The sequence below is a fragment of the Amphiura filiformis genome, chromosome 7 (genome assembly GCF_039555335.1).
Source record: "Amphiura filiformis chromosome 7, Afil_fr2py, whole genome shotgun sequence".
NCBI classification, from domain to species: Eukaryota; Metazoa; Echinodermata; class Ophiuroidea; order Amphilepidida; family Amphiuridae; genus Amphiura; species Amphiura filiformis.
Window position 1 is genome coordinate 11,401,645 of NC_092634.1, and position 22,228 is coordinate 11,423,872.

General features: G+C 36.4%; 1 protein-coding gene across 1 annotated transcript in view; it reads right to left on the reverse strand.

Moving 5' to 3' along the window:
- The window catches only part of LOC140156745 (condensin complex subunit 1-like), an 89,326-nt gene that overhangs the window by 51,240 nt on the left and 15,858 nt on the right, over nucleotides 1-22,228 (reverse strand). Inside the window, 17 exon segments of the mRNA XM_072179693.1 lie at nucleotides 4,574-4,749; nucleotides 5,170-5,278; nucleotides 7,924-7,971; nucleotides 7,974-8,122; nucleotides 9,313-9,495; nucleotides 10,415-10,499; nucleotides 10,912-11,044; nucleotides 11,978-12,199; nucleotides 14,013-14,266; nucleotides 15,227-15,393; nucleotides 16,201-16,286; nucleotides 16,809-16,937; nucleotides 17,637-17,772; nucleotides 19,116-19,206; nucleotides 19,759-19,968; nucleotides 20,449-20,571; nucleotides 21,795-21,942. Coding sequence (XP_072035794.1) covers nucleotides 4,574-4,749; nucleotides 5,170-5,278; nucleotides 7,924-7,971; nucleotides 7,974-8,122; nucleotides 9,313-9,495; nucleotides 10,415-10,499; nucleotides 10,912-11,044; nucleotides 11,978-12,199; nucleotides 14,013-14,266; nucleotides 15,227-15,393; nucleotides 16,201-16,286; nucleotides 16,809-16,937; nucleotides 17,637-17,772; nucleotides 19,116-19,206; nucleotides 19,759-19,968; nucleotides 20,449-20,571; nucleotides 21,795-21,942 — 2,449 coding nt within the window.

Sequence of the window (22,228 nt, forward strand, 5' to 3'; positions counted from 1 at the left end):
CACTAGTATATAATACATCGTTAAATACGTACGACGTTGAGTCGAAACCAAAACAAATTTTATGAGCTTTTATGTATCAATAAACTTGTGCAGTTAATGGGTTAAAATGTTATAAATTAGTATCATATTGGGCTTTTACATTTAATTTACGTTGTTCACGTAATGCATTAACTTAATTGAGAGAAAAATATCGGACTTCTGCAGGACAAAGATAGGCATGACAGGCTGCAGAATTCAACGCACTTGATTATATCGAATTGGCGTGTTTCATTGTTATAAAAAGAAAATATGATCGATATTATTTCAAAACAGGGCGGGGCAATGAATGCCCAGAATGAATGACAAGTTGGGGCAATGATTGATTTTAAAGGGTGCTTTGATAAAAAGCATGGATCAGAAATATTAAGCGTTGGGTCAAGAGAACTCAAACTTTTTGGGGAGTACCAAGCCTTGGTCCAAGGTCCAATAAATTCACGGATTTGGATTGTTGTAGTGGATTAAAAGATCTCGGGGTTTTCCCCTTGTTGGAGGTAAATTAAATAAGAGGTGGGCCATGCCGGCGACGTACATCGTACTACTGTTTATGCTCTGTCCATTCATATGCCGCGCTGTTTTTGTGGGTGGGGCATCTTGTAGTAATGTCAATGCACCGTCGGGAAATTTAATGAGCAGCTTTAATTCTGAATGGTGCACTCGTGTGCAGTTTTAATTTTGAATGGTGCACAGTTTTTGCTGATAGCAATCGTCATGAAAAATTGTAAAATGGTTAGCAGGTTTAATATTCAAGGCAATCGGTGAGCGTCATGTAAATAGAGATGCTTGTGTATGAAACTTGCGGAAAATGTCAACAGAAATGAACAGCACTATAATAATTTTAGCATGTTGGAAGGTCGTTTAAGGGTTTCTCGGACAGTAGACTGCCTCGTACTCCACTTATTTGCATACTCTGGCTGTTAGTATTACATTAAATTAACACTAATCATTTGACCACTTAATGTTGAATACAGTAATTGTAAAGTGAACGCATTCATAATGGTTAACATTTATTATCGAAAATAGTCTATGACATATTCTATTTTGTCATATATGCAAAAATTGTGATTTTTAAAGGAGCTTATGGAAAATTTATCATCAGGAAAGCCAAAGTGATAAACAAGTTGTTGGATCATAGTCTATTGTCTATGGTTGGATTGCCCAAATTCTTCCAGCTAATTTGCCGAATGCTTATTGATCAGCAATGAGTTCCAACTCGGCATAGTTTACTTCAATTGTTTACTCCACTCGGTGACATCTTTATGTACCGGATTTTCAAAAATGAGTAAATATTTTGTTTTTTCTTTGAGTAAGGTATTTTCATTAGGCTTGTGTGTATAGGTGAAGGACTATATGCTTGCACAATTTGCTCCTCCTTGTTTCTCTCTTCTTCATTGCAGATTAAATACTTCTAGTCGCGTAGCAGAAGGGATGATGCTTTGCCTGTTTTAAGAGTCGCAATTACCACAGCTACTTGACGTTGACCCCATCATTAACCTACAATACCTACAGGGGCTTACTTTAGCCACATATAACAATGACTTATATTGGTATAGTTTTGCACATAACATGGAATGTTACGAAGGAGGCTAAGGATGGATGCAAATACCACTGAAGAAGTTACTGCATGGTCCTTTATTAAGCAGTCAAAGGATGATACAAGAACAGCGTACAATATATTCGGCACAGATTAATAAATATACTCGATTAACATGATAATGGTATAATTAAACACTAGGTATAGATGCACTTCTGCCTAGGTGAAGAAGAAATTGTATAGTATTGCATGTTGCATTTATAAGCTACACAAGGACTGTTTCGATTGCTTGGGTTAATAAGCATAAAATAAAACGGCATGCAATCATGTATTAAAAAAAAAAAAAACACAAAAAACACCATGTACTCACTTCTTATTGAGATATGGGACCAAAGTACTGGAATTGCGTGTGATTCAATTTATCGGAACATTTGACATACAGCATGTATTTTACAGCATCATCAAATATTACTTTCAGTTGTTGTGTATCGGTACTCCAAATGTCTGCTTAATGGAAGTATGGAGAAAGTATATTTAGCAATTGGAGTGCTCAAGTTATAAGTTCACATTTGCTGACACTGTGCAGTGGATAACTTACATTGTACAAGAACAATAATTATTAAGAATTCAATTGTCAGGTTGGCATAAGTTAGTCAGTGACCAAACTACATTTTCACATTTTCTCCAGAAACTTAAGAAACAGAATTACGGTGCCCGCAAATTTCAAGATTGTTTTCATATATAGTATTTGGTCGCTCTCGTGATGTGTCTTGCTCTTTTCATTTGAGCATTATACCTGGTGTAGATATGTTTGCTTCGCCACTTTGGTATTGTTAGTTCATATTTTGATATTATTGTATTATTAATAATTGTGCAATTTTGGTTATTAATTATATTTAAAAAAGTGTGCAATATGTTTCGCATAATATTTTGCCTACTCCACTCAAGTTATTTTCTTGGTTGTTCTCGTGATTGCTCTTTTCATTGAGTATTATACCTGGTGTAAATATGTTTGTTTCACCACTTTGGTATTGTTTGTGTTAAGTATCCATTTGTTTGGAATTTTTCATATTCAATTTGATACTGTGTTAAATTGCCATTTTGATATTGCATTGAATTGATCATGTGTTTAATTGCTTTGTGGTATACTTTATATACTTTGTATATGTTATAGTGTACAGCTTGGTTTTAAAAAAATTGTGTTTTATGATTCTAATTTCATCTTCTGTTTGATATCTGTTTGCAGTATATTGCCATTGTTTATAGAAAATTACTTTGGTTAAGCTTATTTTGCTTTATTGCTTTTGCCGTCACTTTAAACATTTCACATAGTTGTTTCTTTGCTCATGTTGCATGTATTTTTTCCGTGCAATCCCTTTTGTGCAATGTTCATCGTGTTCCTCATTTAAAATTTAATTGTTAATTTTAATGATGTATATTTATAGTTCTATGGGCATTTTGTTTTTACGTACTCATGTTTTAATTGTAAAGCACCTTGCGGTCTTTGATATAATGCGCTATATAAGAATAAGTTGCTGATAATCTGATAATCATGCATAACGGGCGATAACAGATCTATAAAAGGCCCTCGCAATATGTTGGCTACAATATGTTGGCTACAAAACTTTATAAAGTTTTATGAGGTATGGATTACAAATGGGTCACAAAAACTCACAAATTGTTTGACCAAAAGGTATTCACAATATAACGTTTAGCGAATTTTCCATCTATAACTATTCAGCCACAGTTACATTGTATTGACGATGAATGCATTAAAGTTAATCGTATTATGCAGGTGATACTGCTTGGATTATTAACACTGTTACTCAAATGCACTCATCTATTTCTTGGCAATACCAAATAATGCAACAAAAAAAAAGGAAAGTAAGAAATCCACCCCCACCCTTCACCAAAAAAAAAAAAAAAAGGGGGGCTAAGGGAGTCACTTGCATACATTTTAATGTATGACTAGTGCCTCCTTTGGCAATGTTTTCTAACATGTATTTAATTATGTACATGTATACTTTATATATTTTCATATTGGATTAATATACTATTTTATATCCAAATTAACCTTTCAGGAATTTCTCTCCTAGGATTCCAGGAAGCAATCTCTTGGAAGAACAGTATTCATGCACAGTTATCGTAAAGATTCAGCCCACTATTCACTAATATAATTATTCATTTGTTTAGTTATGACATGATCAGCCCCCGGGTAGGTTGTTCACTGGGTTGAGGTAACTTAGGTAGGTTCATCTAGGTCCTGATTCATGATCAATTCAGCTCCCAGGTAGATTGTTCACTGGGGAGGTACTAGATTCCAGGTAGATTGTTCACTGGGATGGTATATCCAATAATATATTCATTAGTTTTGTTATGACATGATCAGTTCCCAGGTAGGTTGTTCACTGGGTTGAGGTAACTTAGGTAGGTTCATCTAGGTCCTGATTCATGATCAATTCAGCTCCCAGGTAGGTTGTTCACTGGGGAGGTACTAGATTCCAGGTAGTTCAATGGGGCGGTATATCCAATAATATAGTTATTATTAGTTTTGTTATGACTTGATCAGCACCCAGGTAGATAGTTCACTGGGGAGGTATCTTAGGTAGGTTCATCTAGGTCCTGGTAATAATACTAACTATATTTTCAAAGTATTGTGGAAGCTGTTTTCTTAATGTGCATGCTAATTTATTGTAACATATGATATTTGATGCAAATAAATATATGAATGTCTGTCTGAATGCCTGACAGATGCGCAATTGGTGTTTGTGGTAGAATTATTTCTGTCTGGGGGTAACTATTATTACGCTCAAGAGTAAAGATGCAAATTATCATTCAATTTTGGGCACTAACCGGTAAATGCCAGATGAAAATACATGCCCTCCATGAGCGACAAACCAAGATAGCGGATTTCCTGTAGCATACCATATGGTGAAATTTTGAGTTGGAAATCTTTGGGTATAATACCTTTGACAACACTAAACTTTTGAAATCTTCACTTACCTTTTCCAATATAGTAAACAGCAACTGCAAATGAGCCTCACAGAACTTAGAACTGACAAGCATAAACTGTGCCAAGGCTAGGGCGGCATTGGATCGCAGGTCTGGATCAGAGAACTTGCCTGGATTACTGCATACCATTACAACCAATGGTCCTAGGAATGCCAACAGGTTCTCACCTAGAATAAGATATCAATGAATGATTAGAGAATAACGGTATTGTTTTTAGCCGCTAGAGTGCATCTATCATCTCATATAACATGGGCGACATCATTATATAGCAGCTAAAAACAATACCTTTATTTTCATTCTTAAACACTTCAATTAAAATAAAAAACATCAATCATAAGTACACCCAATTTTAATCAAATTAAATCCTACATTTTACAAGGAATTATCTAGGGCTTAGAATTGGTCAGCTATACACCTCCGATTGGTTCAAATAGCGCGTAGAGTATCGCGTCTACGCGTACACATTGATCCATGTTATATTGTGTCATATCACACGGATAAGGACCAATAAGATTGCAGGAACATTCTCAAATGTTTAAGAATAGTATTTGTTTACCTGTTTTTGCTTACTGTAAAGGTTGACTTACCAGTGACAATATCAAGTTCACAAATCTTCCTGATGTACTCAGCTTCAGAATCCTCAGCAGATGCACCAGTCAAACCCATCTCATCTTCCATGGTAGTACCATCACCATCCTACAGAAGAAGTCAATTAACTTTTTACTTCAGTGCAATACATGAGGCCAGAAAAAAAAATTGTTTGATTGTCCATAGATCCCTTCCAAGGTGTAGGTTGGTCTGATTTTTTGAAAGGTCATAGCCAAAACATGTTTGCCTAATTAGCTTAACAAATAGCCAAAATAGGTGTGAATTGGTATATTTCTCCACTGTATACCGCTTCATTCATGTTGTTAAAACAGTTTAGAAGTGTGAAGAAACTGTTTTAAAAACTTTTTAGGATTTAAAAAATTTTGAAAAAAAACCCCACCTTTTTCTGGAATTATAAAAAATTAGGGTCGGTATCCTTTTATGCAGTAAAACAAAAACAACAATTTTTATTCCAGATTTGGGTTGGTCGCATGAGGACAATCAAACTTTCTTTTACCTGACTGGAATATTACTTTCCAACAGATTGTAAAATATTGAAATTTTCCAAACATATCTAGCACACTTAGGTCTGTACACCAATACTATCCTTCAATTAGGAAACGTAAACAGGCAAAAAGGGAAGGTTACATCCCAATTTACGAAACATGTACTTTGTTTCTTCAACCTGCACAATCAGTGCACACACAATTGTCTTATTTATTAACTCCTATTTTTTCACCAAGGCTCATTGTGTACCAACAGCCTAAGATGTATCGACAGTCCATGATGAGCAGGGGGCACCGGGAGCGGCGGAACTACAATGCTAGACAAAATAGGTTGGAATGAAAAATAGAATGTGCACCTTGTAATGGCCATATTTTCGTTATTTCTAGAGTGATGAAATTGCACTTTCTTGAGTGTCAAGTCTAAACATTACCCTCACCCCCTGCCCCACCAATCAATGTTGGGTACTACTGAGCGCACATGAACAAAATGTCAGGATTCAACATTGATCGGGGAACGGGGCTCATTTGCAATACCGTACTAATTTCATTCCAACCCTTTTGTCCAGGGTTGTCTCTAAGACTACCCGAAATTACATAATGACACATGTTTTATAGCTATAGTTTTTTTATTCTTTGTCCGATTTACATGAAAATTTACATCAAAATAAAAAAAAAAATTGTCTTTTCCTCAATGACAAAACCAAAATTGTTTTAGTGTCACTAGTGTAAGGGAGCGGTCAATTTATGTACATGCAGCCTTTAATTTGAAGTTCATGCAATTCAACTAAAGTAGCTCATATAACGTCATATATTGCATTATAAGTGTTGTACGTCCAAGAAATGTTCATTTTACCCTTTACATGTAAATGAAATATCATAAATGTAATTCATGAAAGTATAATCTTAGAAACAGAACATGAAAAACTGAAATAAATGTTTTTTGAAGTTAAAAAATATACAAAATACATAGAAAATCATTATTTCGTCTTCAGTAGATAGTTAACATGTGTAGTATATTTTACAGGTTTTATAGCTATATTGTTCTTATTGTAAGTCTGTAGAAAGGAAAAATAAAATCAAATGTTCAGTACAAAAACGAAGCATTTAATTTAATTTTTATTCATAGGCAAAAGCAAATTAAAACAAAAGAAATTTTAAAAATGCCGGAATTGAACCCAAGCCCTTCCGTTAACTGCCAGTCGCCTTATCCACTGAGCTATTGAGGCGTTGTAATTCTACGTGCACTTTTGTACTAGAGATTCTTTATAAATGAATAAAAAGTGTTTTAAACTAATCCACTTGTTTTATGCAACAATAATTGGCTTATTGAATAGAGAACCACGGTATTCAGACCTTTTCTTCACAAATTAGATTCCAAAACTTGACATAAATAGAAAAATGCACGGTATGCAAGCCTGTAAACAGTATAGGGACATAGTATTAAAATCTTTATTGTGTCTGCATACCGTAAAACTCATACATTGATATGGTCTAAATTATCGCAAACAAATCGAGTAACATTAAATAGCTCCATTGGTAGAGCGCGTACCAGTTAAACAAGCAAATTTCACAGCGCGGGTTCGAATCCTGCATGGTCGCTTTTTTATTTTGATCCCGATATTTTATTTTTCCTTAGTATTTATTTATACAGAATAGATTTCAGATTTTTGTTGATCTAAATAATGTTTTACAAGTTTGTAGACTTATTTTTTGGCATTTAAAGTGATCAATTGTGTTTCTAAACAGGGCCAAAAATAGGATATTAGGAATTTTAGTGACCAGTCCCTAAATATGACGGATTAGCTATTGTTACTTTTTGTGGTAAAGGATAATGATAAGAGCTGCTTAGCCTCCAAATTGCAGGTCCATATCTTATTTACTTTTCATTTTATGGCCAAAAAACCAAAATTAGATGATTTTTTCAACTTTTCAAATACAATGCTAGACAAAATAGGTTGGAATGAAAAATAGAATGTGCACCTTGTAATGGCCATATTTTCGTTATTTCTAGAGTGATGAAATGGCACTTTCTTGAGTGTCAAGTCTAAACATTACCCTCACCCCCAATACCTCCCCTGCCCCACCAATCAATGTTGGGTACTACTGATCGCACATGAACAAAATGTCAGGATTCAACATTGATCGGGGGAACGGGGGCTCATTTGCAATACCGTACTAATTTCATTCCAACCCTTTTGTCCAGGGTTGTAGGTCCCCCAACCCCCACTGAAAGTCAATATTACTTACCTGTGTCTTATCCGCATCCTTGTTTTTCTTCTTGTCTTTGTTCTTTTCTTTCTTTGCTTCTGGATGTTGCGACGTCTCTTCAACTCTCCCAAGACCATGACATCCAGATGAACCAGCTGCTGGAATGCCACCTGACCAGAAAGGGCCAGGAAACGAGACAGGATTCCAGATGAACAGCTGAAGGTGTTTTCAGGTTCACCTAAAGGGTAACCAAACAGAAATACAAAATGAGTCAATCATGAAGTGAAATCATACAGACCTGCCAACCTACCGAAGTCAGAATGAGGGACATTGAGACCAAAACCTTGTACATGTACACACACCTGGTACCGCAAATTCAATGACTTGAGGTGTGCAATACTTTCAGAATTCAGGGAAGGTTTTGCAGGTCTGAATTTATCACAATAGACTACTGAGAATGCTATAGCAAATTTTAAAGTGACATTTTCCTCATTTTTTGCTGTTCTTTCATTTAAATTTGCCATCATTGAAATTTTCAGAAAACAGGACTGTCCCTCATTTTCACTTTGGTAAACCCCAAATAAGGGACAGTCCCTCAAAATGAGGGACAGTTGGAAGGTCTGCATCCAGGAATGACAAATAAAAAAGTTACTAAACATTGCTTTGAGCTGAACAGTCTTCACTTTTAAGGAAGGTTACTCTGGCTCTGGATATAGGCTTATTAAAGTAAGGTCCTTGCATAGCGAGATCTGAAAAATGCTGTGTACATGGTTTATATAACAGCAGGCAATCTGCAAAAGCAGATAGAGAAATATGCGATGTATTGATAAAGTCTAATTGCAATGGCGCACACTATTTTCTTTTTGTAACACATTTGTACCGCGTAAGATTGATTAAGTTTCTATAATGCATTTGTATTTGCTCATATTTTCCAACACTTTCACTGAAAAGCTTTTTATGAAAATAGCAAAAAATCACTGGAATTTTTTTCTCAACTATGAAATGAGATGTTGATGTATCAAATGCACTCCCCCTGTGGGGCTCATGCATTACCCTGCGGGGCTTGTGCATTAGATACAGGCATGAAACTGCACTTTCTTTTTTTTAAACTGAAAAAAAAACTTAAAATGCACATGAAATTAGGCAAAAGTACCAAAAACAGGCTGAAATTAAATAAAGTTGCAATTTAGACTAAAAAACTGACAATTTTCATACCTGTACATAGATGCATCAACATCTCAACGCAAATGCATTATTTTATACAATTTCTCTCTCAACAAGTAATACAGGGTTATCAGCAATTTTCTGTAAAGCACAACAATTGTACATTACCATATAAATCTGTGGCTTTTTTAGCAGGACATCTGCTCTTAAGTAAAAAAACAATGCTCAATTCCCCATAATTGTTAGTAGTAACCCATTCCTTACCATCATCTTCTTTCTCCTTCTCATTATCTGCCTCTGACACCTGACTTCCTTTCATGATAACACCTGCTATCTGTTTGATGATATCACCACACACCTGGTCAGGATGCTCAGCTAAACGGTATATAGCAGTCACTGCTTGCACACTGAATGGAACCCAATGATTACTGCTTAAGTCTTCAACACCTGTATTAACAAATTCATGATCAAAATCATAGTTAACAATAAGTGTAGCAACTACTGCAACTCATGGTTTACCATATTTGAGATGTTCTCACAAATTGAGAGGAAAGGTGAAACCAAACTCATTATCTCTGGATCATAAGCTTCAAAATGCTATATAACTTGCTAGGATTGCTCCCTAACTTGATTGATCTTCAAAAGTCAACATTTAAAAAACAAAATCAAATTTTCCCCCCATTGTTTTTCATGATCATTTCTATTCAGAGAATTTGGGGAGCCTGTGGACCTATTGAAGTTCTAGGACCGTCATAGTTAATTTGAAAAAAAGAAGTTCTACATATTTACAATTTGTTTACATGATATCTTTAATGTGCAAAAGTTTAATTTGTTTTTACCTCATTCCTCAATCATATAGTAAAAATGCACTGGGTTTTCTATGTATTTCTACTATATGATATGGGAATGATGTAAACACTTCATAATTTCGCTGAATCAGCACTGAATCATGTGTGGTAGGTTTAAATCAAAAAAATCAAAACCATCCTCTGTGTTTGAAGAGTCCCAACCACTAATACATTCCCCTAAACATTGAAAAAATCTGTTAATTTGACCTTAATTACTTGGTGCCTGTTTTCCATTTAACAATGGGGAACCTCATCAGTTACTTAGGGAACAAACCAAAAGATCGATGACGTCCTATAAACGAAACTAGTTTCGTTTAGGGGTGAGGGGGTAAAAATACTCGATTACGTTTGTACACAAACATCGGTCTGAAAAATGTGTCATTATTATTATCATGTCAAAATTTTCAACATTTCATTATTACGTTTCTGGCAGGGAGGGAGGGGGTCGGCCGAGAAACGAAACTAGTTACGTTTATAGGACGTCATCGATCTTTTGGTTTGTTCCCTTAACCACATACCTTTGACTAAAACATCTGCAATGCGGACAAACATGTCATGGTTGGCTGGCAAACGGAAAGGCTCAACACCACCTAAAATCTTGGGCTACAAAATAGAAACAATTATTACTATTGTTTAGAGTTCATTGCACATGATCATCTTGAATATACATGTACGCCATCTTCTTAGGCTCTTGAGGAGTCCCAACCACTAATACATTCCCCTAAACATTAACCCTAACACCCATAGATACCACAAAATACCACAATGAAAACCACTCTGCATGCATGAATCCCATGGTCTGCTATATGCTCACGGAATCGCTGCCGCAGGCAGCCAAGTGACTTCTTTATTCATCTTCTCTTCCGATAGCAAAAACCAGGGGGCGTGTTAGGGTTAATGTGTAAAATGGCTGCTATTTAAATGCTATTTTTCAGCTATAAAGCAACTGGTTGCTTAACATAATTTATACAATCAGATTCAATAAGTCCAACTTTTATAACTTTCCTATACTAACCTTGCCCTCGCCTGCTAGTTTGAGTAGTGTTGCACATGTATCTTGTGCTAGCAAGAAATCCTTGTGTGCTCGCTCTCCAAGACCAACTGATACCAGAACATCTATGTTGCTCTTTACAATTTTGACATCAGACCTGCCAAGAAACAGTAATAGAGATCATGAAGAGTTGCAATAAAAACTGGAAAAGGGACATAGATTTGTAGTTAATGAACATCATGTTTGTAAAGATAAGCCTCTTTATTCTTCCCTTACAATGATTCTCATTTGCAAATTTATGGGCGATCATTAATCTTCGAGAAAAACACAATTTTTGGCCGTAAAAAGTAAGTTGACTTTTTTAAAATACAAGATTTTCTGAAAACTTCTGCCTCAATGTTTGTTTCTGAGGTGCCAAATTCAGCAATCACACTCATAATTAATGTGTCACACAGCAAATTTCAAGTCTAGTAATGATTGACAGACAAAATTCTTTGTATTTTGCAAGTGCATTTGCTTGCAGACAATTTTAGTCTAAGATAAATGCCATGTTCCTTGGCCTTTTATTTAATTTGATCGCACATCGCAAACTGTATTGACATGTTGCTCATTAATTATGTCCATATCTCATTAATTAATTAATAAAAATTAATTAATTAAGTTATTTATTTATTTATTTCATTTCATTTGGCAAAAAGCATAGGCAATACCCAATATTGCTCAAAGAGCACTTAATCAAAGGGAAGCCCTATATACAAAGCAAACAAAAAATAAACTGAAAATAAACTGTAATAGTACAGAAGAGAGAATTTATGAAATGATCAAAACAATTGCAATATTTCAAGTACCGTAGTATAAACGGATTATTCATTTGATGCAATAATGCACAATGTCTTCTTCCTGTATAACATGAGGAAAGCAATTCATAACACCCCCCCCCCTTGCAAAACTAGCTCTTCTTAGTCTACTTACCTTGCAGCCATGCCTAGTATACTGAGAGCCCCTCTGCTCTCATCTTCTGTAGTATTGGCATGTTTCATAGTGAAATACTCCCAAAGAATCTGAATGGCTTAATTTATTCATAACTAACCTTGCAGCCATGCCTAGTATACTGAGAGCCCCTCTGCTCTCATCTTCTGTAGTATTGGCATGTTTCATAGTGAAATACTCCCAAAGAATCTGAATGGCCTGAGGTGGTAAGTCATTGCTCTTCATAAACTCACTGACAAGTTCCTCCAATGAGGTGTGCTCTCCGAGTGTAGCTCCTATAGTGAGGCTCATGAGGTTCTTCACAATCACTGATGCTCGAGCTCTATGAGATGACAAGTGATGAAAGTGAAGTCAGTGAGATTTAGAGAATAAACGATAGGAATTTTTATTTTGCCTATCCTCTTCCGTGTGATAGACGACAGGCAGGTCCAATATTTTGAGTAGTGGATGCCGGCGCAGCCGGCATCCACTACGATAAAAAATATTGGACCTGCCTGTCGCTCATCATAGGTAGAGGATAGCAAAATAAAAATTCTATCGCTTATTCTCATTCTTAGTCAGTTAAATATTATTTTAATAACTGTAAACAATTTTAAAGCAAAAACTAAGCCCCCACCGTCATAAAAACTCCCTCATTATAAAATGAACGAAACTTGTTTACAACTTCACGTATTCTGATGCGCGACTGCTAAGCGTTCGCGTATTCCGCACTAGTCTACGCATCCAGCGCGATACATACGCAGCACCTCTACACGTGTGTTACGATTATCCAGGCGCATGATGACGTGGGGTCATCTACGGCCTGATAGACGGCACCCGAAATCATGCGATTGTCCAATCAGAAATGTGTCTACGAACTAGACCACTCCCACTGACTAAGAATAAGTAATATTTTAGTGATACTTCTATTGTTATTCACTAAGAAGGAGTTCCTTAACATCATAATTGAAGACAGAATTATAAAGACTAGATTGCGTCTGATGTCATCTATCAATCAAATTCAGGAACAGTTTATTACAAATGTCGTGATGATGACTTGCTGAATGAGGCAGAAAAACAGGATGTCTTATGGTTAATAATTTTGCACCTGTTTCAACAGTTAGGTCTTCATTCATAGTAGGAAACTTTCTTTCCCGAAGGCACCATGTCAACAATGTCTAGAGAAGTTGCTTTTTGCCTTCTAAAAGGAAGTTTTTCACTGATCTGCACCAAATGAATCGACCTTCCTTTTACGCGCTATTCAGGGACTGCCTTTTGAGGAAAGCGAGAGCAATCGTTTTCTACTGCTCTCCTTAAATCTGATATAACAGAGTGATTTTAACTCTCCTTAGTTGATCATTCTTTCCTTACATGTTATTGTAAATGCTCTAAACAGCTCTCCTTGAAGGCTCCAGAAGAGTTATTTAATGCTCTCCTGGAAATTCCAAAAGGCAGTCCCTGGCTATTAACCAATCAAAGGTCGTAGGGAGTTTGATTGTCAATGACGTAAGACGCAATTCTGTCTTTAATTATAATCATTGCTATGAATCCAACTTGACAGAATTCTGTAACCCCAATATTTAACACCATGAGTACTACTTGGAGAATGAGAAGATGCTTTACAACAATAACACAGTGTCAAAATAAGCCAAAATATTTCAGGGCAAGCCGTTAGCTTTGAAATCTGCCAGTCAGTCCTCATCAATTTTCACAAGCCTGAACACAAATGTTACTTTGGTCCACATTTGGTGACACTTTGTAAGACTTCAGACTCACAAATCAACAACAGGTAACGCCATGGATTTGATGGTAAAGTCAGCATGGAATCTGTCTTCCTGACTGGTAGCAAAATTTCACAGGCCTGCGGGGTCGTGTTTCAGCAGGCCCACAGTGACTTTCATCTGCTTTTAGGTCAATCCTTATGTAATTATTTTGTGTAAGCTCATCCTAATCCTAACCCTAATGCTAACCCTAATCCCAATCCTAATTTTGTGTATAATTACATGAAGGAATAACCAGCTTTTGTCTGAGTACCTGTCTTAATTCAAGCACTAGTGACACACCCTGTTAAAGTTAATTTATCAAACTTTAGTCTGTTGAAGCCAAAAACATCCACATAATTTAGTTACCATGTGAAGTTCATCACATACACCTACCTAGGTGCCAAGCCAGGCACATCCAAATACAATCTTCTATAAGCCGCCACTACCGCCTCCTTTATACCAGGCTCCTTAGAGAATACAAGTACCATCATACGTCGTACACCTTCCATGGAATTGCTGACACCAAACTCAAATGCAGTCACAAAGAACTCAATAGCTTCCATGACGTCTGATGGGGTCTTGGATCCCAGCAGCTGACACATCACTGGTACGGCTTGCTGTACTTGCTTGGCAAAGTTTACACATGCCTGAAATGTGAACAGTACAGTTTGATCAGCTCGTATTCGGAGCGTTATAACATCGCGACTTAATATCAATATATTTTCTTTCGAGATTTGTCTTGTGACAACTCGTCAGAAGTATAACGAATTAGTAATTGAAGTCCTATAGTTTGCCAACTTTATTTAACACACACAATACAGACCAGACATGTAAATTATATCACTTTATAATGTGGATATATTTTTTTGGAATAGTGGTAAAAGCCTAACATTTCCAGCCGATTACGAGCTGATCAGAGTATAGAATTACAAGTGAAAGACTGGACAAACTGTGCACTGAAAATAGTTTATGATGGATAAATATAATTAACTTTGTTCAAGTTGATGAGCTTTCGATTTTTTTTGTCCCTCAAATTAAAGACAATATTATGACAAAACTAAGTTAAAATGAATGCTTTTTATAATTACATTTTTGAAGTGCTGTAATTTTTTTATTTAGTTGTATATCATATATATTAGTACCATATTATGCCACCAATTACTCTTCCCACTTTTTTCCACTCCCTCTCTCTCTCGTTCTCTCCCACACCTCTCTTTTTCACATACAGGACCTAGTGAGTAATCTCTACTTGCAGAGACCTATGTTGATCTCACCTTAATGTACTGAACCAGAACCTGCTGTTTAGTTAGCTCATTGACTACAGGTTCATTTGCCTGTTTCTCATTAGCCGAGTCTTGACCCTCAGTGGTATCAGCTTGACTCACCTTAATGTACTGAACCAGAACCTGCTGTTTAGTTAGCTCATTGACTACAGGTTCATTTGCCTGTTTCTCATTAGCCGAGTCTTGACCCTCAGTGGTATCAGCTTGACTCACCTTAATGTACTGAACCAGAACCTGCTGTTTAGTTAGCTCATTGACTACAGGTTCATTTGCCTGTTTCTCATTAGCCGAGTCTTGACCCTCAGTGGTATCAGCTTGACTCACCTTAATGTACTGAACCAAGACCTGCTGTTTAGTTAGCTCATTGACAACAGGTTCATTTGCCTGTTTCTCATTAGCTGAGTCTTGACCCTCAGTGGTATCAGCATTTAATAGCTTCTCAGGGTTGGCAAAGTCAATATCTTCTATCATAGGAACAGGTGTTTGCTCTCCTGAAATCAAAATGTAAAAAATAACAAGTAGTTATGAACTTAGTGGGTTGTAATATGAACATTGTAATATGCTGTTCATTATTTGTAATCATAAACATGTGCAAGACATCATCCCTACAATATTGGTTTATGTGATACTGAATAATTAGTAAACTATAAAGGATCACCAATTCTTGAACTTGAACTTGGCAAATGGGGCTATACAATGCAAACAATGTAGTAACATATCAAATATAAAGCTCAACATAGCCATATCAAAAAGTCACAATAACATTACACTACATTATTAATTGCAAGCATAATTCTTTCCAATTATTTTGCTGATGTAGGTTATGAATGGAGGTTGCTTAAATCAGGATGATTAACATCATATGTGCTACGGTCAAATTATCAGCCAATAAGAATTATGTTGATTGGTTAGAAAGAGTGCTATTATAATGTATTGAGCCAATCTGAGATATGGTAAGAATAGTCAGTAGGAATGAAGGGGATTAAGGTCATAATTTTGAATTGTTACTCTGTATATCCGGTAATTGACCAATCAGGGACACTGTAAAAAATGCAGTTCTGCCAATGGGGTTCACTGTAAAGTGTGGCGAGGCTTGTGGATCAACGTCTAGGTGTTGTGCCTGTGCGTAGTGCACTATAAATCACTGCGCTTTTTTTTTCATGAGATCTCATTTATAACTCATTAACCAGGGTAAATATCAGCTAGCTTGAAATGGCTATGACTGGGATTTCAGTTAAGTCAAAACAAAAAGTAGGCTGGCCAATTAATATTTGAATACTAGGTTTGTGAAAACTTACCAACGTAAAGAGCCTTGAGAATCTCCATAAGTTTTGTCTGTTGAGTGTTGCATTCATCATCATCTGCTTCTCCCTCCTCATCAGCACTAGATAAAAAAATAAAAAAATGTTAATATCCCCAACAGAGATCTCTGGGTGAACTCAGCCATATAAACCCTCTTGCATTAAAGATTTGTATGCAATATGAGACTAGGGTATAGAACTATTCACACAGGACAACTGGGGTCCATTTCACTAAACTTTTAACCATTCCTAACTCATGTAACTGTTCGTAAAGTTATGAATACCCAATACTAGACGTAACTTGATGAAGTGTCCCTGTAGTAAATCCCCCTTACTTACGAAGGGTACCGTTCGTAAGTAAGTTTAGTGAAATGGAACTTACGACTCGTCGCAAGTTACAAACAATTTTGAGACTTATGAAGCTTCGTAAGTTAAGTGAAATGAACACCCAGTCGCCTCTTAATCCCAAAGTTCAGCAACATGAACAGATGCACTTGTAACCAATAGGCAGAAAACATTTAATCTTTTGACACCATCCATAACATGTTGCTTAGAATTAGAGTCCTCATTGTTAAATGTTTCCTCTTTTCCCTGCGTTGTCTTACCTATTTTCATCTTTAGCTGGTTCAACAAAGAGCTCATAATCAGGCCAACTATCCATAGCAGCTTTCAGTAAACTCACTGCCTTCCTGTACTGAGACTTGTCCAATAACTCACGGATCTCAATCACCGTGCTGTCAACAAAAATGATTTGAAAAGGTTATTATAGTGTTTCCTTTTCCTCTAAACAGTGGTGTTGGTAGTAACATAAATCACATATCATTGTTGGGCTGGAAAAACCTCCTATGTGTCATTGGCCCCTGAACATGTTTAATGTAAAACCTCCTATGTAACATGTTGGCAGTTTTGTTTTAAACATGTTCAGGGGCCACAAGCACATAGGTTTTTCCAGCCCAACAACGATATATAGAATACAGTCCAACCTCTCTTATCCGGCCACGATAGGACCAAGCACTGGCCGGATAAGTGAAAAATCTGGATAAGTGAATTCTATGTAATTCTGCATTGAATGTCTGAAGTGTTAACATTGAGACATTAAAAGGTTACACAAAATGGGGGTAATAACACTGAAAGATGGTATTTGAGTGCTACATAGTTATGGCCTCCTACATGCTTCACTGCATGAAATCAAGCACTCAAAGCATTAAAGAATGTTTTCATATGAAGATCACATGTCCGGATAATAGAGATCCGTATAAGACGCTTACATTAGATGTGTATGAGGATTGGCAATATCATTTGAAGGTGAATTTTTTTTGCTTTCCTTAGTACAGAAATACATAAGAAATTGTGGCAAGTGTTGCAATCTTGGTGCTATATTTAGTTCATCTTCCAATCAACTTTACAACAAGTTCTTAATCCCAAACATTTACCTTTCTACTTGTGTATCCTCTGCAATCTCCACAGAGATACTTTCATCTTGTTCATCGCCTTCACTCATCTGTTTTATAATGGATTGAATCCCAGATTCCATAGCAGCCCAGCTTTCCTCGGCTTTACCTCGCACCTCTGAATAAACACAAGCAAACAAAGTAATTGTAACTATTAAGTGTTTGCTACACAGCTAGACTCATCTTTTATTTGTAACTTTCGGCCGAAGCCAGAAAAAGCCCAATAATGCTCAGAGGCTACTAAATTCAAGGGATGCCAACCGGACTTTACGGGACAGGGATATGGGAAGAGGTCCGATTTAGATACAGGAGGAAAACCGGAGCACCTGGAGAAAAACTGCGAGGACGAGCAAGGATCGGCAACCAAACTCACATGTGGCACAGCGGGGGATTAAACCCAGGCCGCAGTGGTAAGAAGCGAGTGAGAAGACCACAACATTAACCTGTCCTCCCCTTGTTCATATGCTTCACTCATTTCTTGTAATCATTATAATGGGCTAAATCAACACACTCCCTAAGGCAGACATGACATTAATCTCCCACACAGGGGGTGTAGATTTCAAATGGAGTCACCCATTCAGGTAACCTTGTTTGAAATTCACGCTCCCTGTGTGGAAGATTAAGGGGGTGTATGGATTTCAACTAGAATAGCCCAATACTCCTTGTACAGTGGCTGCCTTACACTGTTAGACTGCCTGGCTGACAAAAAATACAAATAAATTGATGAAATCCAAGCGTCTGCATCTGCAAGTTTCCAAAGATGAAAACTCATCTTGATCATATGCGATGCAATCAAGCAAAATGAGTTGTTAGTCATGAGAAATCAAAATTCAGTTTTTGAGTTTATGTGTCCTTTTCAGAGCTTTATTTTGATGATCACAATTGGACTTTCCGTTTCAGAGATATTATCTCTCACAAAAATAAAATACAAAGGAAGTTGAACATTATTACAGCTGCATCTAAAATTCAATATTATAGCAACAAATCACTCATTTAGCTTGATCACATCACATATCTTCTTCATTAATCAGACGAGTAAACCACATTTACCAAACTGAATACTTGGGGGGGGGGGGATAATGTGTCTTAAGGCATTATCGAATCCTAGCAGTTTTTTCTTGACCATAATTCTTGTTCTGTTATTTTTACCAAACCTTACCTACATCTTCCTTGCTAATATGAATTACATTTACTTACTCCATGCTTCTTAATTGCTTCATTTTGACTCAAGCCTTCGTTTGACAATGCTTATAGTTTTCAGCAGATAACTTCAGCGGTCTGTAAATTTGGCACAGTTTATGGCATATACAGAAGTCGGATTCTGATTGGCTAATTGAATCACATCGGCACCTCATTCGCTGGTCAAGCTGCGTAGCAACATGTGACCTTGTTCTCTTTATGTGATAATCAGACCGGGCAGATGAAGTAATTTGCTGAAAGGTATAATATCAATGTACTCACCAGTTTCTTCTTGTGATGGTCCTTCTGGCATCAATTGCTTCAATTTCTCTTCTTCCTTTTCAAGATTGGATTGTAGTTCACTTACAGGAAGCTGATAAGGCAAGGCAAATAATACTCTGTAAAATCATCAACACCATACCAAAATATTTGATTTCAAAGTGACATAGTATTATCTTTTTCAGCTAGGATGTCAGGCCAATCATTTTGAAGAGGCATTGAAGTAATTAGGTTAGACAGGTGCTAAGTTCAATTCTCAGGATATCCAAGATGTAGTGTTTTTAAATTGATTTGTTTCATTGAATTCATATGCATAAACCTCCACTAGCAGTCCGGCAGTAAATCATAATACAATGTGTCCACCATGATCGATGTTGTCACATTAAGGAAATCATTATCCAGCATCGGAATTTTGTTTAAAAAGATTATCATAAATCAATTGAATGAACACAATATGCCATTTTAGATGCACACAGAATTCCATGTGTCTGCTGCATTCCATAACCTCCCTATTGGTGCATTATCATGGTTAAGTTGCAGGCATGTGGGTGTTCATCATGTTGTGTTTTTTCAATTGAAATTGAAAATGAGAACCACATTTGCGACACATCCCTAAAATGATCATGTTACATGGAATGTCACCAACCTTAGCAGCAAATGGATTAGTCATGAGTAGGGCCTTTATCAGCTGTACAGATCCTTTCCTGACCCCTGCTGTCTTATCATGCAAGCGGCCTACAACCAGTTCCAGCAAGCCATGTTGACGGGATAATGGGATAGCTATCGCTTCACACAGAGACAACCAGATCTTTAGCACTCTGGCACGCACAAACGAATTGACATCGTGGATATGGTCCTGAAAGATAAAGCACCAAATAAATAAATATTACAAGATTTTGTCTGAAGATATAACACTTTCCCCATTTGTTATGCTTCTTGATAAAGAATAGACATCAAATAATTAGTCCATGACCTCCATTTTGGAAATCATTTATAAATAAAAAATAATTAATTTATAGTCATAATATATTTCAAATATTTGAGCATTTCAAAAAGGTTATGGAGATTGCACTGTGGACCTCAACCACTGCCTGAAATAAAGAACATAAACATATTTATTGTTGATCTCTTCCTACTAATTGAGTCAGTAGGTTATTCCAGTTGAAATCCATACACCCCCTATGGAAGACATGACCTAATCTACCACACAGGGTGTGTAGATTTCAAATGGAGTCACCCATTTAGGTAACCCCAATTGAAATTCACACAAAACCCTGCCAGAAAACTTCTTTTTAATGGACAAGTATTTAGTTTGGGCAGCCTGGGTTAAACTCACCTCCAATGTGTCCAGTAACTGGTCCCTGGTTGCCTTGGCTTTCTTGTCCAAATTTTCTTTGCTCAATACCTTCATCACAATTTCCCCCATAACACCCAGAACTCCATTACGCATGGTGTAGGACTAGTGAAAAAAGAGAATGTGTATAGTCAAATATGTGAATTGAAATCCTATCTGCTGAAGATTGTACCAATTTTACCAATGATAACCTTATTCAACACAAAAGTAGTGTTACAAATTACCAGCATGTCAAAATTATGAATATCTATGTACATTACAACCTACATACATCGAATGTATGGAGCCGGTATATAAACCATCTCCATACAAACAAGGTAATATAAAAGTTCTCCAGAGAGTCAGTACAAAATGTGTAAACGTAAATACAGTAAGATTGTCATCACTTTTTTCTACATCTTACCGCATTCCTTCCCACACAAATGTTGATTTAAGAGGGTCACACGAGTATTGGAAAGCCACCTGCACTATGGATGTAAACTTTTACGGAGTCTAAATGAGTTAAAAAACGATGAAAATCTCACCATCTCTCAACAAACACCTTCGTAAATTGTTTATTTATGTCAGCATGTTGACTTCCCATCATGCATCATATTGACCTTGGGCTATTCATAACTTCGTGGCGCTTCGTGGCTATTTGTCACGAACTACAATATCATTACACACAGTAGCGGTATGTCTCATTTATATTCAGTTGCAATATTTTAAACACGACAGGTTGTTTCTATATGAAATAATATAATTTTGTCTACAATACATGTTTATTTTATTCCTTTTAGTGACTGCACTTATATGATAATGTAGATCTAGTTCTCTTAGTCGTATTGATATTATGGGTTCTTACGCTCATTTGTGGGTTAGCCTCTTTCGCGTCGTTTAATTAGTTTATATTGGCTACCCGGACTTGGCTAGCGGGATTTCTGAACTGTTAATAACGACTGCGACTCAAGAATAAAAGTTCACAGGTCATTGTAGTTCGCGTAAAAATCATGTGCGAATAATGTAAACATGGCTTCTTGAGCTAGTTAATCTGTGTTAGTCGGGAATTCTTTTCATTTTTTCTCCCGTTTACTTCACGCATACTTACTACCAAATGATTAAAGACTGCTCCCTAATATGTTGTGACAACATTAAAGCAAAAACGAATGAGTGTAAGTATTGTCTGAGGTTAGATATTAGTGAGGTAAGCATATCAAAACAACCAATTCAAAACTCGTATTCATGTATTTTTAATGTACATGCGTGTGTGAGTAAGGATTGTGAAAAGCCGTAACTCACACATACGATGGGTGTAATTACAACCTAGTATTAATAACTGGCCTCCTCACCTCACCATCCAAGTGACAAAGCAACACACTGATACTTGGTAATATCACTGCTGGTATCTTCTCAGCAACTTCCACTAAGAATGCTGCATAGGCACGAGTACCACTGTTGTCTCTTGCTAGGTCCTGAGGGTCCATACTTCCCAACTCTCTACATGGGGGAAATCAATCAAGCAACAAAGGGGAAATTACTGAAAGGTTTCATATTTGTTCAATATAATATGCGCTTGACGATTAATAGCACACAAATTTTGTAAAAGGGATTCAGCTTCAGTTTTTAACTTACTAAAATTTATTACTTGAAATATTTTAAAACATATTTCTTCAATTTTCTTTTGTGTTTTTTTTTTGGTGGCATGACTGGTAAACCAAACCACCACTGGCATATTGGTTCTATTCTAAATTCAAGGGCATGATAACTCACATTGTTTCCTGGA